The sequence below is a fragment of the Panicum hallii genome, chromosome 7, assembly GCF_002211085.1.
Source record: "Panicum hallii strain FIL2 chromosome 7, PHallii_v3.1, whole genome shotgun sequence".
NCBI classification, from domain to species: Eukaryota; Viridiplantae; Streptophyta; class Magnoliopsida; order Poales; family Poaceae; genus Panicum; species Panicum hallii.
In genome coordinates, this window is record NC_038048.1 from 42784921 (window position 1) to 42800659 (window position 15739).

At 50.8% G+C, this 15739-nt stretch overlaps 2 protein-coding genes, 3 long non-coding RNA genes and 1 pseudogene across 5 annotated transcripts; 5 read left to right on the top strand and 1 right to left on the bottom strand.

Moving 5' to 3' along the window:
* Window positions 1–916: 916 nt before the first annotated feature.
* On the bottom strand, window positions 917–1730 carry LOC112899948. The gene has a single exon (XM_025968617.1). It carries the CDS (start codon window positions 1599–1601, stop codon window positions 1299–1301), a length of 303 nt encoding a protein of 100 aa, XP_025824402.1. The 5' UTR covers window positions 1602–1730; the 3' UTR covers window positions 917–1298.
* A 2709-nt stretch (window positions 1731–4439) lies between these two features.
* LOC112900078 (L-type lectin-domain containing receptor kinase IX.1-like) lies at window positions 4440–7243 on the top strand. The gene is made up of 4 exons (XM_025968809.1): window positions 4440–4838; window positions 4939–5437; window positions 5790–6321; window positions 6438–7243. Exons 1-4 carry the CDS (start codon window positions 4518–4520, stop codon window positions 7168–7170), a joined length of 2085 nt encoding a protein of 694 aa, XP_025824594.1. The 5' UTR covers window positions 4440–4517; the 3' UTR covers window positions 7171–7243.
* A 1818-nt stretch (window positions 7244–9061) lies between these two features.
* LOC112899016 lies at window positions 9062–15540 on the top strand (annotated as a pseudogene).
* On the top strand, window positions 10968–12176 carry LOC112899019. Its single transcript, XR_003229966.1, has 3 exons — window positions 10968–11021; window positions 11762–11909; window positions 11985–12176. It is a non-coding gene; the product is annotated as an uncharacterized LOC112899019 (long non-coding RNA).
* Window positions 12285–13061, top strand: LOC112899018. The gene is made up of 3 exons (XR_003229965.1): window positions 12285–12339; window positions 12417–12827; window positions 12899–13061. It is a non-coding gene; the product is annotated as an uncharacterized LOC112899018 (long non-coding RNA).
* On the top strand, window positions 13145–13851 carry LOC112899017. Its single transcript, XR_003229964.1, has 3 exons — window positions 13145–13203; window positions 13285–13552; window positions 13636–13851. It is a non-coding gene; the product is annotated as an uncharacterized LOC112899017 (long non-coding RNA).
* Window positions 15541–15739: the final 199 nt, after the last annotated feature.

A 15739-nucleotide genomic window follows, 5' to 3' on the forward strand; every position in this document is an offset into this window, starting at 1 on the left:
AAAACAAAACCAGAGCTTGGCAGCTTGCACCGGCCGCATGGTGAAAAATCCCCGCTCCCTCTCCCGGTCACACAGCTGGTGGCCGCGGAGTGGAGTAGCGCGCGTAAAAGTGCGGGCCGGTGCCGCAGCGCAACGCTTTTGGCGCGGGCGGCGGCCATACGGCCGTGCGGCACTGGCGCGCTGCAGCGCCGGTCGCGGTGAGTCACGGCCTACAAGGCAGTGGGTGACTCGACGCATGTTTCGTTTCACTTTCACCAGCCGTGATCGTGACGTCGCCCTGGCCCACGCTCTTGATTGAGTGGGGGACTGGGACTGACTCCCCGGTGACTCAGCGATGAGCAGGGAGACGTACAGAAAAGAGAAAAGGAGGATTGAATTATTCAACGGATCTGACGTGGGTGCAATGATTTCGGACACTGGAGTGTTGTTTAGCCCGCTTGACGCTGACGGAAAGATAGTTCGGATAAATTTATAATTGGAACTAGTGATTCGGTTACGCAATCGCAGTTTTTTCATTACCAATCAGTTCGAGTGAGCAACTGTACATCAGTAGATAATATTTTCTTTCCACTCCAGAACTTCAGTTAGCCGTGAAGACGCAGGCTTCAGCCAGATCCAGGATGAAGTTTGTGTGGTTTGGTGCTTGGGAGTGGAGATTGGCTACCGAAGAACTGGGTGTTACTCACACTGATTGATTACTGCTGCAATCTTGATCTCAAAGCAGATCTCGCATCACTTGCGAGATTTCGTTCCTCCCAACTAGTTAGGAATGGGGATTTCATTACTGCTCATGCAGATTACTTTATCGTCTTGAATCTCAGATGAGATCAAACATCGTTTGCGAGATATCATTTGTTAAATCAGTTCAGAGAGAAAAAAAAGAACCCGGAGAAGTAAAGTACTAGGGAGGAACAAGTTTGCGATCAAAATTGCTGGGCTTGTTGCATAGCTTTTTTTTAGATGCCTCGTACATTTACACACGCCCTCAGGCCTCAACCTCTGGCACCACGGACAACCCAGGAGATCCAATCGGAGAGAGAACAAAAACAGGGGGTGCACGCATAGCTCAGATTTAACCCAAAGGTTACGCCAATCTGGCTGGCTCTATCGCCTTCTTCAATCTTCAGATCCAACCCCCGAGTTTGCTTCGTTTCTGCGCCCAAACAAAGCCAGCCCGGGCGCCGCGTAGCTCCCGGCCAGCCAGGAGCGCCTCCATGTTCGGATCTCCAGTAGCTTAAAGCTGGTTCAGCCAAGACAGTCTCTTTCTTCCTGCCCCGCCTGCCTCCTCCTAGTTACTACTAGTAGCTGGCCACGGACACGTCCGCCTTGGCGGACACGGAGGCCCCGCCACCCTCGCGCCTGCCGCTGCTCCGCTGCTGCTGCTTCCGGCGGCCGGCCTGACGCGCGTAGGCCGCGTCGTGGTGCATCTGCTCGTAGCGGCACTCCTCGCTGCAGAAGGGCGTGTCGCCCTTGTACATGAAGATGTCGCTGTTGCGGGCGAGCGGCTTGGAGCAGAGCGCGCAGGCGTCCAGCGCGTGCCGCCCGGGCTCGCCCAGCGGCTCCGCGTCGAAGAAGAAGGCGCAGGCCACGGACGCCGCCATCTATCTGCCTCTCTGCCTCGTGTGGTCTTGGTTGAGCAGTGAGCTGGTGGAGGTCTCTCCAAGCTCAGCGTCTTGCTTTGCCTGTTGCTTTGGAGAGGGCCGGGGAAGGGGAATGGGTGGGAAGCTTGATGAGCTTGGCTCGCTGCGAAGTGGACGGGGCGGGTATTTATGGTTGCGAGGTGAGGAACACGACAAGCGGGGGTGACGTGGAGCTTACCGGAGAAGCAGAGAGAAAAGAAAGAGAAAACCGTGGGTGGTTCTGGAACCAGCAGGCCAGCCCGAGGCGAGCGAGACGGGTCCAGCGGCCGCGCCTTGCCCACAGCTAGGCCAAACCGGACTGGTCTCGATGAGCACGGTATTCCTTCTCAATAGTCAAATAGGTATTATAGACCCGTCACATCAAAAATAATTTTACTATTTAGAAGTATTAAATAAAATATGTTTATAAAACTTTTTCACATATGAGTGCTAATTCGCGAGACAAATTTAATGAGCCTATTAATCTATAATTTTACTACAGTGATGCTACAGTAATCATCCGCTAATTATGGACTAATATATCTTATTAGATTCGTCTCGCGAATTAGTTCTGAGATTCTGCAATTAGTTTTGTAATTATATTTTATTTAATACTTCTAAATCATAAAATTCTCTTTAATATGATATATTTAAATTTTACTCTGTAGAAAACGAACACATCCTGTGTCTCTCTCGTCAGTTTGAGAAACACGTTTGAGCTGGTAAGTATTCGCGTGTCGTACGGACTTAGTACTGTACAGTATAGGATCTTTTTTGGAATTAACTACAGTATAGGATTTTGCACTATCACCGCGTAGTTAAAACGCCACCGTGGGCCGCATGACGCGGCTGCTGTCTGTGGGGCCCACCTAAGGTAAGAGACGACAAGATTGGGGTTTGTGTCTGGCATGGGTTGGGCTCATCTCGACGTGGCAGGCAGCTGGGTGGCTTGCAGTGCTGGAGGGTACGAGGTGCTTCCTTCCTTCGCAGGTCCTTTGATGGCACGGCAGAACAACTTCACGTGGTAGTCTGCCACGGCGAGCGCAGCTTTCCGAGCGTGCGATGCAGGGTTGGCACTTGGCAGCGGACTTTAACCCAGCCTGACTACGCTGTAAACAAACACCCGCCGTGTGCGTAGTAAAAAACCGGACCGGGGCGGGTTAAACTGTCCGGTTCAGTGAAAAGATTCGTTTTAGGAAAATAGCGGACTTAAGCAGCATATTCTTTCCGAAGTTTGGGCTGGAAAGTCGGCCCAATATGACCCAGCAGGCCCAAACCATTGTTTAAGAAAAAATTCTTTTTACTTCCCTAAATTTTGGGACGAGCATGTGTTTCCTCCCTAGATAAAAAAATCGTCCGTTTGGACTCTTCGAACTCGTGATACCAGACACATAATCTTCATGGCTTATTTCTCTTGATGGTTTTTTCTTCTTTTCTTTTATGTTTATTTTAGCTAAACTTTTAAAAAATTATAGTAAATAAAATAAAATTATAAAATTGAAAATCCAATTATGTTAGAGTCCACATGAGTAAATATATGCAGTGAACATATGACATGTGGAGCCACACTTTTTCTTACCATACTTTTTCTTACCTAAGAAAATCTTACCATACTTTTAGTTACTATAATATGTGGAGCCCAAAAAATTTTTGCCTAAGCTTGGTTACCAATCAAACACCTACCAACTTTGTCAAACTTTCCTAACGTTAAGTGTAGCTAGGAATCAAACACCTCCAAATTCTTTGCCACACTTACTTAACCTTAAGTGTGGTAAAGTGTAGCTAGCAACTAAATATGTCCGAAAAACAGCGTTCTATGATGTGCAGTCTCGTAAATTATGGGATGCAGTTGGAGTCTCCATTGCCTATCAATTTATTATTGTAAGATGGCTCTCTCCGTATCCACATATAAGGAAGGGAGGGGTTTCAAAGTTGTAATATCTAGAAATCAGTAAGGTTGAGAGGCACTGGATTACTGATGCCTCGCCATGGGAGAAAAATTTCCACACGCGCCGAGCAAATAAACTTGTAGCAAAATTCGTATTCTAGCCTGATTTGTGCCCCCACATAAATTATTTCCAAAACGGCATCAAATTATATGCAAATAATTTCAAGAGATAATCATAATCATAATAGTAGTACAAATAATGATTTTGCTCTTGTCCTATCAGAATTGCAACTATCGTGGACTTTAGCCACATTGTTTATATACAAATCATTTCCATGGTTTAAACATTCTGGCTCCATGATTAATTCCCAAATAATACTTGAGACATCTATCAATCATTTCAACAAATCCCTTCGTGCCGTCTAACCACACAATGGGCCCGTCTAGCCACCCGGCTGGCCGCCCGTGCCCCATGCACTCAAGGCACGCCCGTTTCCTGTCATCTGGGGGTAGGGATGCCACACAGGCTCGTCGCCGCTGTCGGTGCGGGAATCCACGGGCACGGTGGCGCCGGAACACGCATGGCCCTTGAGGCATTGACCCTGCCGCGCGCGGAAACGAAGAGGAGTTCGGTTGCTTGCCCCCAGCGTGCACGTTCGCGCCAATGCAACGCCGCCCCCCATAATGTATCGCTTTGCACCCACCACATCGCCGGCTAGCCGCCGTCTAATGTAAACTCTCAAGTGGGATTCTCGTTCCCCATTGGCTTCCTAAAAAAGGCCAACGAAATCAAGGACGGCAACTTGATGATGTGGACATCATGTTATTTAGCGAGTAAACAAGAATTTCGTTGAATGCACGTACGCTCAGCAGCAGAAACAAAGACCAAAATCGGCGAAACGACGATGACGACCCCTCTAGCAGCCAGAGCTAGCAGTAGCAGCACAGGCTGATAAATATTGATGGTCCACGTTCCTGACCATGCGCTTCCCAAGAAAGCTTGAGCCGCCATGGCCATGGTCAAGAAGGTACCAAAGACCCTTCTCCTCGGCCTCGCCCACCTGCTATGTGTTGCTACCCTTTCCCATGCCACCTCGCTTAGCTTCAGCTACAACTTCTCCACCCCCGGCGCCCTCACCAGCCCCGACCTCAAGTACCTGTCCAACGCCACAGCCGGCGGCGATCGGGTTGACCTGACGAAGAACACGAGCTGGAGCACGGGGCGCGTGGCGTACGGGCGCCCGGTGCAGCTCTGGGACGACACCGGCAAGGTCGCCAGCTTCACCTCCAACTTCACCTTCGTCATCAAGTCGCGCAACCACAGCGCTCAGGCAACTCATCCGATCCAAAGAATTTCTTGAGCTTTTGTTATGAGCCAGCCCACAATTTGTTTGTTACGTGCACCTGACGTGCTGCGTTAGCTGCGCGCAGGGCGACGGCATGGCGTTCTTCGTCGGGACGTACCCCCCGGACCTCCCGCAGGATTCCAACGGCGGCTTCCTCGGGCTCGTCAACAACCCCTTCAACCCGGCCAACACCTACTTCCCGGCGACCGTCGCCGTGGAGTTCGACGCGTTCAGGAACGACTGGGACCCCAAGGACACCATGAGCCACGTCGGGGTGGACGTCAACAACATCTCGTCGGTGGCGTACGCGGCGCTGCCGGACGGGTGCTTCAACGGGGCCATGTCGGCGTGGGTCAGGTACGACGCCAACGCGAGCACTCTCTCCGCGACGCTCCGGTTCGACGACCAGCCGGGGCTGGGCATCTACAACGTCAGTGCCCCCGTCGACCTCAGGGCGGAAGAGCTGCCGCGGCAAGCGGCGGTGGGGTTCTCGGCGGCCACCGGGGATTATGTCGAGAGCCATCAGATCCTTTCTTGGTCGTTCGAGTCCACTCTCACCAACGTTGCCGTCATCAACAAGACCGGCAAGTGGCTTCCCCTTTTGCTACTTATATTTCTTCTTGTTTCTCTTCAATGATGATTTGTGTTGGTCATAATTTGTATCTTAAGCGCTGCATGAATTTAATGTATTGCTTCCCTGAAATAAAATTCATCAATAAAGCTTGGAACTTTGTTCATCATTGTTGAGTTGTGCCCTGTCACTACACATGTGTTCTTGCAAAATCACACTCTATGAGAATCCTGTATGCTCATCATCAGCAAATGATGCACATTGTTTTTACAAGACTCTGCAATAGTTTTCGTGGTTACTATGTAGTTGTGTCGCTCCTAGTATTTACACCATATGTTACTAATTGAACTTACTTCGAATGACAGCAAGAACGGCATCAAAGAGTACAAAGACAACAAACATAGGCCTAATTGCCGGGTTGGCATCCGCTGGGATCGTCATACTGCTCATCATAGCGGCGTGGCTCTGCTATCGCGAGTACCAGAAAAGAAAGGGCACCAAACAAGGGCAAGCGTCACCACGAGATATGGACGAAGAGTTCAAGAAAGGGACAGGGCCTCGGAGGTTCACCTACAGACAACTATCGCGGGCGACACGGCGATTCTCCGACGACGCCAAGCTGGGTGAGGGCGGCTTCGGTTCAGTCTACCGTGGGTTCCTGCAGGATCAGGGGCTCCATGTGGCCATCAAGAGGGTCTCCAAGGCGTCGAAGCAGGGAAGGAGGGAGTACATCTCTGAGGTGACCATCATCAGCCGTCTCAGGCATCGCAACCTTGTGCAGCTCGTCGGGTGGTGCCACGAGGGCAACAACCTCCTGCTCGTCTACGAGCTCATGACCAACGGCAGCCTGGACACCCATCTCTACAGCACAACAAACGTCCTAACGTGGCCAATCAGGTACCAACATGGTCGATCAAATGATGAACTAGTAGTCTGCTTGATTTGATTGCCAGCTTATAAATTTGCAAAAAGAAAATGGAGACACTCTGTTCACTTTCAATGTTGGACGTCAGGTACAACATCATTCTCGGCATGGGCTCTGCTCTCCTGTACCTTCACCAGGAGTGGGAGCAGTGCGTGGTGCACCGGGACATCAAGCCCAGCAACGTGATGCTGGACTCGTCGTTCAACGCGAAGCTGGGTGACTTTGGCCTCGCACGGCTCGTCAGCCACGCCCGCGACGCGCACACCACGATGGTCGCCGGCACCAGGGGCTACATAGACCCCGAGTGCGCCGTGACCTGCCGGGCCACCACCAGGTCCGACGTCTACAGCTTCGGCGTCCTCCTCCTCGAGATCGCCTGCGGCCGGAAGCCCGTCGTCCCCGAGGAGGACGAGAGCAAGGTGCTGCTGGTGCGGTGGGTCTGGGAGCTGTACGGGAGGGGCGAGCTCGTCGACGTGGCGGACGCGCGGCTGCTCGACGGCGGCGAGTCCGGCACGCTGGAGGTGGAGCGCACGCTCGTCGTGGGGCTCTGGTGCGTGCACCCGGACTCCGCGTCCCGGCCGTCCATCCGGCAGGCCATGAACGTGCTCCAGTTCGAGGCGCCACTGCCGGAGCTCCCGCCTGAGATGCCCGTGGCGACGTACGGGCCGCCTGTGCCTGTTGCTGTTGGTGGCGGTTACCAGTCGAGCAACACCACGTCCACGTCCGGGACCGGGAGTGCCAGCAGCCGAACGGCACGGGAATCCAACAGCGTAAGCTCAGGCATGACCGAGCAATTTCAGTCAGTAAGCTGCCCGTCCTAGCTCTTGCTGATACATCATCGGATGGTTACAATACTGGGAACTAACAGGATTAGGTTGCGGCCACTTCTACAAATATTCCTCACAAAAAAAAAAACTTCCACAAAGGCAGAGATCAAACATGCAATGCATTAAGCCTGCCTACTCCTGGAGATGCGTTAATTTCCAACTCAACTCTGCCACCACGGTACCGGTGACCATCAAACAAACTCTTTTATGCTTCCTTGAATCCCTTTTTTTAAAATTTTCCCCTTGATTTTGCCTCCATATGATTTCATTTAATATGGTGAGTAATTTAGATATAGATTTGTAAATTACTTTAGTTAATTTAATAATCGTAGAGGTGGGTAAATTTTTTAGAAAACACAATAGATCCAATGGTTGTGATGATTAGAGTCTACCGGATAGACATCCACTTGTTGATGTTTGTGGAAATTTTAGTATTTATATTTTTTTTCTAACGAGCTGCCAAGATGGTACTGTATTATTGTCCAAATATGTATCAAGAGCCTTAACTTCATTTATTTGGTTATGCATGCTCTCTCTGCCAGCTTGAATACCAATCCATTTAGACAAAATTGACACCGTTACAAGAACTTAACGTGAACTTTTTATTTATGTCTTTCCCCCCAAAATTCGTATAGTAATCAAACTAGTAACTTTCCTTCAATTTTTATCCTGAATTTTATATAATTATAAATTATATTTGACATGGAAAGTTTGTTAACTTTTTGCTTACCAATCCGTGTCAAAATCAAACTGCTAATTTTATTTGTTTGTTTATGAATTCTAGCAAATTATTATCTGCATTTGATACAGACCTATCGAGTGACTCTAGACCATTAGATCATCATTAAATCCAACGTGGTATATTCTTCTCCTTTTCCCAATTAATATGCCAATTTCTAGATTCTCTCGTTAAAGTCCCGGTTGTTTTAACTCTATGGTATAAGATAACATTAATAAAATAAACATGGGATGAGATTGTGCATAAGATTGTAAGAACATTGAAGCCTGAACCTTTACTCATTGCCGTTGGTTGGCTCTGTGGTTGTGTATGCAGTATGCGCCATACTACTCCCCTTTCTCGTTGTTTGGTATAGGAGAATTTACCATTCTCTAAGAACCAAACTGTTTCCCTTCTACAAATTCCCAACAAAAACTGAAATTCTTGTGTCCATTTTATAGGATGAACCGATTGCAAAGACAAATCGCAGGTAACACTTGTACATGGGCTAGCTAAACACTAGCGCTGAAACTGAATGCATCAGCATCCGTGCATCACCAACTAGTTCCTAGTCTTCCGGAACGTGTAGGCTGTAGCCGGCACTCTGCTGAGTCATCACCGACGAGCAGCTATATGCATGTCGAACTGTAGAAGAACATGTTATCGTGTTGAAATCCAAACGGCCCGAGTCGCAGACGCTGGCCTCCGCAAGGAAGTTCGCGTTCAGCTGCCACGGATTTGTGCTCGAATCCTCGCGAGAGGCTATAGCTGGGCCGGATGCCGAGTTAGCCGCCATCTGCGCGGTGCGGCTTACAGTTCATCTCCAGCACTTCGAGCGCGACTCGCATGCGTCGTGTGTCACTGTCTGATTGACTTGGTCGCGGGCTCGGTTCAACAGAACTACAGAGCACAAACCACACAAATTGGCTAATCCACTGATTAATTTAAAGCTCGCCGGCTGCTAAACACGGTCCTGATGCTGACACGTTTTGGGTGCGGGATATCTTGCCACAACGCGTTGTGAACACGCGCGCGCCGGAGACCGGACACGGCGCCGTTGGCAATGGCCCCGCATGAAAAAAGAGTGTGTGGGAGGTCTCTATCGCCGGCGCTGCCCTATTTATCCTCCCAGCTGATGATGCACTACGCACCAAACGAGCAAGAACGGTCGCGCCTCCCATGAGATTTTGAGCATCGGAGGCTACACCAGAATGGCCTCGGCAGCTTCGCTCCCACGCCTCACCCTGCTGGTCCTCGCCGTGTCGCTCGCCGTCGCGGCGAGCGCCGACGAGAACAGCACGGTCGGCGGGCAGATCCGCGTAAACTGCGGCGCGTCCGCCTCGGCCACCGACTCGGACGGCAGGACGTGGGACCGTGACGCGCCGTCGGTGGGCGGCGTCGCGGCCGGCGCGTCGTACGAGGATCCCTCGCTCCCGTCCGCCGTCCCGTACGCGACGGCGCGAGTGTTCGGCTCATCCTACACCTACTCCTTCCCCGTGCGCCCCGGCCGCGTGTTCCTCCGCCTCTTCTTCTACCCGGCCGCCTACGGCGCCCGCGGCGCGGGCGGCGCGCTCTTCGGCGTCACCGCGGGCGGCGTCGCGCTCCTCCGCGACTTCAACGCGTCCCAGACCGCGCTCGCGCTCAACGTCGCCTGCATCGTGGGCGAGTTCTCCCTCAACGTCAGCGCCGGCAGCAGCAGCCTCGACGTCACCTTCGCGCCGTCCTCCCGCCCGAACGCCTCGTCCGGCGCCGGCTCCCCCGACGACGACTACTACGCATTCGTGAACGGCATCGAGGTCGTGCCCGTGCCGGCCGACTTGGTCACGAAGCACGCGCCGACCTTCGCCAACGGCGGGCGCGCGGTCCCGATGCCGATCCGACCATGTACCGGCTCAACGTCGGCGGCACGGCCGTCTCTCCCGGCAACGACTCCGGCCTCCTGTACCGCTCGTGGGACGAGGACTCCGCTTACATATACGGCGCGGCCTTCGGCGTGAGCTACCCCAAGGACGGCAACGTCACCATCCGGTACCCGCCGTCCGTGCCGCCGTCCGTCGCGCCGGAGAGCGTGTACGCGTCGGCGAGGTCCATGGGCCCGAGTGCGCAGGTCAACCTCAACTACAACCTCACATGGATCCTCCCCGTCGACGCCGGGTTCTACTACGTCCTGCGGTTCCACTTCTGCGAGATCCAGTACCCGATCACGAAGCCGAACCAGCGCGCCTTCTACATCTACATCAACAACCAGACGGCGCGGGAGGGCATGGACGTGATCGCTCGGAGCGGGGGCATCGGCCGGCCGGTGTACGCCGACTACCTCGTCGTCACGGCGCCGGGCGACGACAAGACGGACCTGTGGGTCGCGCTGTACCCGGACGTGAAAACCTCGCCGGAGTACTACGACGCGATCCTGAACGGGCTCGAGGTGTTCAAGCTCCAGAGGTACGACACCAACAGCCTCGCCGGGCCCAACCCGCCGCTCCCTGAAAACGCGGCGGCGGCGGATGTTAACGGGGTGCGACCCAAGAAGAAGAGCGGCGCGTTTGTGGCGGGATGGGCCGCGGCCGGCTGCGGCCTCGTTGCGGTGCTGGTGGGCTGCCTCTGCGCGTGGGCTATCTGCAAGCGGAAGACGAAAGCCGCGTCCGCCGCGATCGTTGACCTGCCGAAGAAGCCCATACGTGAAACACCGGCTCCTGGCCTTCATGGCCCAAATGAAACCTACGTCTTCTCGAGTTTTTTTTAAAAAAAGGGTTAAAAAATTTAAATTTGAAAAAGGGGTGCCCGTTTGGAAGAATTTGAAAAATGGGTGCCTCCCACCCGATCCCATCCAACGGACGGGGGTCGAAAAAAGCGAACAGGCCTCCGGGGAGGGGCCTCTTCGTGAAAGAAAACTTTTCTTATTCGCGAAGAGACTCCTGACGCGGCATCCCGCCCTCCCAACGGGCGGGAGGTTCCCCCGAGGGGCATCCCGCGCTCCCAACGGGCGGGACGTCCCCTCCCCCACTATTTAAGCCCTCCACCCACCCCTAATTCTCATAATATTTAGCAAAAATCAACAAAAAAAGAAAGGGAGGAGAGGAGGAGAGAAGAGGAAGCGGCGAAGCCCTATCGACGCATCGGTTTCGAGGTATATTCTCGTTATAGTCGTATAATTATCAATTATTTTTATGAATATTTATTAGGGTAGTTATACGTAGAATAGTTTTCAGTATTTTCAATAGCTTTTAGAAATATTTGTTAGGGTAGTTCTATTTTAAATAGTTCTTAGTATTTTGAATAGTTTGTAGATATATTTCTTAGGATAGTTATATTTTAAATAGTTTTTATAGTTTCAGTAGTTTTCAGATATATTTCTTAGGGTAGTTATATTTTGAATAGTTTTTAGTATTTTCAATAACTTTAGAAATATTTGTTAGGGTAGTTATATTTTAAATAGTTTTTAGTAATTTTAATAGTTTTTATATACATTTCTTAGGATAGTTTTGTTTTGAATAGTTTTTAGTATTTTCAATAGTTTTTAGGAATATTTCTTAGGGTAGTTATATTTTGAATAGTTTTTAGTATTTTCAATAGTTTTTAGGAATATTTGTTAGGGTAGTTATATTTTGAATAGTTTTTAGTAATTCAATAGTTTTTAGTAATTCAATAGTTTTTAGATATATTTGTTACGGTTGTTATATTTTGAATAGTTTTTTGTATTTTCAATAGTTTTTAGGAATATTTGTTAGGGTAGTTATATTTTGAATAGTTTTTAGTAATTCAATAGTTTTTAGAAATATTTGTTATGATAGTTACATTTCGAATAGTTTTTAGTATTTTTAATTGTTTGTACGAATATGTGTTATGGTACTTATATTTTTTATGTAGATATGGCGGAGACACCGGAGCTCCTTGATGCGAATACCGACGAACGGCACAGATCGTACCTGGCAGCGGTGGAGGGGCAGGAGCTTCACGAGTTGCGCCCTCGTGTAGCAAAGCAGTTGTTGCACCTGGACGACCGCTGGCTTGACAGGTAATACTTTGTATTTTTTTACGGAACTAATGTATAGCTTGTACGACAATTGTAACAACAATGCAAAATATACAGGTTACGTGACGCTGGTTTGCTGCCACTCGCACGTACGCTTCAGGCCGGCGACGGCCAAGACGGTGGCGCCAAGAAGCGGATGCAGCTGGATCGCACTCTACTTGCGGTGTTGGCGGACAGGTGGCGTCCGGAGACGCACACGTTCCACTTGCCGTGCGGGGAGATGGCCTCCACGTTGCAGGACATGTCGTACCTGCTCGGGCTTCCCATTGCTGGTGAAGCTGTCGACTCGGTTGCCGTGCCACCTTTCTGGAGGGCGGAGCTTCAGGAGCGGTTTGCTCCAGCGAACCCGCCACTTGTTCTGAACGTACCTGATTTTCCCGGCCCCGCCAAGAGTTGGGTAATACAATTTAGGGTACGTTCAATTATTTTTTAATTAATTTAATTAAATCATATGTGACTACCTCTAAGAGTTGAACAAATATATTTCAGGCTCAGGATCTGCACCCTCTGGCTGGGCCGTATGAGGTGTCGCGATGCCTGGAGGCATATCTGTTGTGGTTCTTCGGCTGCACTCTTTTCTGCAACTCTACCGGCAATTATGTGGACAAGGTGCTCATGCAATATGCGCGCGCGATTGCGGATGCGGAGCCGAGCCAGGTACCTAGGTGGAGCTGGGGATCGGCAGTGCTTGCTGCCACGTACCGAGGCCTTTGCTAGGCCTGTTTGAAGACGGAGAGGACCGCCGTCATCACAGGCTGCCCACTTCTGCTGCAGCTATGGTCGTACGAGCGATTCGCCATAGCACGCCCCCTAATCAGGGAGGAGCCTTATCTGCGCGAGATGTATGGGATGTGGGACGAGGATAGCCCCACGATGGGTTCGCTTTGGACCGATCGACGGGTAAGCTCTTTAATTTAATGTTGTACGTTTCTATATATGCAAAGTACCGATACAGTTTCGTAATTTTGCAGACGAGCTGGGCACATCGGCAGATCCGAAAAGCATACCCGCAGTTCGTGTCTGAATTTGATTGGATGCGGCCACAGGATGTCATCTGGACCCCGTACACCGCTGCGACTATCCAGACACGTGCGCCGCACGGGTTGTCTTCCCTCTGCACGCGTGACGAGGAGTACTGGCTCACAAAGGCGAACCTAGTGTTCGATATTCTCGTCGAGCCGTACTGCGTCGAGCGAGTGATGAGGCAGTTCGGGCGACGACAGCACTTTCCTCTTCTACCTCGAGCGTTCCAGGCCGTGCCGCGCAACGTACACGAGTAAGTTTGTGATAACTCATTTTGTATTAATTATATAATCGTTATCATAAAGTAATGTTGTCTTTCAAATGTTTGGAATAGATATTCGCGCAGGAGATATCATGCCAACGAGGTCAACTGGGTCGTCAAGCTGCAGGAGTACGTAGAAGGGTGGCTTGACGCACGTGACGATGTGTGGGACAAGGGGCAGCCACACACGGAGGCGTCATACGGCGCATACCTCCGTTGGTACCTCCCTCGCACGCGTCCGTACGTCACTCTTTCACGTATTGATGACGCGGAGCATCAGCACCAGCCGACCATCTCGGACACGTATCCCTCATACCGTGATAAGGCGCAGCGCGGCGCGGTACGTCTTTCGCAACTTGAATTATTAATTTTTTTTATAAAAGATCGATAACAATATTACTCTGCATCCCATTACGTATGCAGATTGATCTGATCAACTTCACGGAGGTCGAAACTACATCTCAAATCACGTTGCTTGAACGTGGAGTACGTGTACCGAAGGCACGTTACAAAGACAGCTTGCGTAAGATTCAAGACAACTTGACGCGAACGTTACGTGCACTGACGCGAGCGTTACGTGCACTGACGCGTCGCGACAGAGACGACGTGGGGGCCTCCAGTTCATCTCATGCGTCCGCCCACATGTACACAGCTGGCCCGTTGACCTCTGCAGCACCGCACGTAGCGTCCAGCGGTACTGCCGCTAGTTCAAGCTGTAAGTCCTTTATAATTGCCATTTCGATCACCTTTGATTTACATGACTAATTTCGTTTGTTTTTATAGTCATGCACTCGACGGCAGTGGGACCTCCTCCTGCAAGAATAGAGTCTCAGACGTTTGGCGCCTATGCTCCAGAAACGTCTCTCCCGTAGGGTTCGATGCCAGCTGCACCAGCTGCACCATACTCTCAGGGCTATGCTCAGCATGCATAGTCGACGGGAGCTCCTGCATACGGTGGTCCATTCGGTGTGCCGGACTGGGACGACTGGGAGGACGGCTCCGCCACTTGGTCGGAGTTGGTGGGCGGCGGCGCCGAGCCTGACATCATTGGTCCCTCCCAGACGTATGACGCTCCAGGTGCACAGTCTCAGGATGACCCTTTCACGCCTGCACCTCCTCCGCCTCGTCCTCACCATGCTCCAGATGCATTTACGTATTCGGAGGACCACATACGCCAGCGGCTAGGACAGGGGGGGAGGACCAAGAGAGCGCGAGATCCGGGACAGGCGGGGTAGATACTCCTCATTCGGTGAACTTTTCATATTTAAACTATTTTTGTATGATACTATTTTTGTTTTAATTGGTTGATGTATCGTACTATCGTAATATTTGGATTCTACGTTGCAAAACGTTATCGTTTAACCATTTTCATACGAGTTTTACATACAGCAATCTTCTTCGTAAAATTGAATTAAAATTTTATATGTGTACAAGAGAGTATGACGAATAAATATTGTATTAGAAAAAAGTCTGAATTTTAAATAGTTTGTAAATCATAAATTCCAACAAAAAATAACAAAAAAAATAAGCAGGGAACATCCCGCCCTCTGGCCGGGCGGGATGCCTGCCTCAGGGATCTTATTCGCGAAGAGGCTCTCGGGAGGGGCCTGGAAATATTTTTGGAACATCACGCCCGATGATAGACGGGATGTCCCCGGCCCCACGCTTCCGCCCGCTCCGAATTATTCCCAACTGGCATCCCTTTTTGAATTTTAATATTTTTAAACCCTTTTTTTAAAAAAATTCCGTCTTCTCCATCACGGCCCAAAAAATAAACGTAGCCCGTACGGTAGAACTGTGTGTACCTGGGCCGTTATAATTTGGCCCACATGGAAGACAGATCAGCAACCTTTCGTCTCCGCTTCCCTCTTCTTCAGCGTCTTCAGCGCCGCTTGCGTGGGTTAGGTTGCCGCTGCTTTTTGCTCGTCTTGGTGAACCACAAGTTGCTAACAAATTTGTCCGGATCCGGCTCCGATTCCTCGTCACGGAGTCCGCGCTTCGGCCAGAATTCGTGGTGGACCAACCGAAACGGAAGCTTGGAAGGGTTTTTTCCGTGCGGATCCGGGCAAGGAAGCCGGCCGTCCCGGCGACAGCATTCCCGGGTGATGTCACGGGCGCGAATTAGGTCACTTGCGGCACCATCACGGAGATCGCATGGTGTCACCCGTGGCAACCGCTATCTGAACACGTATGGTTTGGTTGGATTTCTCCCAGCAGGAGCTTCAGGTAGCTTGCTATGCTCATGTGAAAAAGTGTACTAACGTGCTGTGCTGGTGTAAGCTAGATCATTGAGCTGAATTGGTTACTCATCAGAGTAGTAGACTAGTAGTAGTCCGTGGCACGTCGTCAGGTGATCAACGTCCATGCTATGGTCTATGTCAGTCTAGAGAAAAGTTAGGTGGTTGCAGCCATTGTGCGGCGGCGTCGTGTGTGAGATTGATACTCTTGTCAGTAACTTCATCCATCGACGACATGCTGTCATTTTCAAGGCGCCAAGGAGTAGAAGTGAATCAGCGCAACTCAGGTG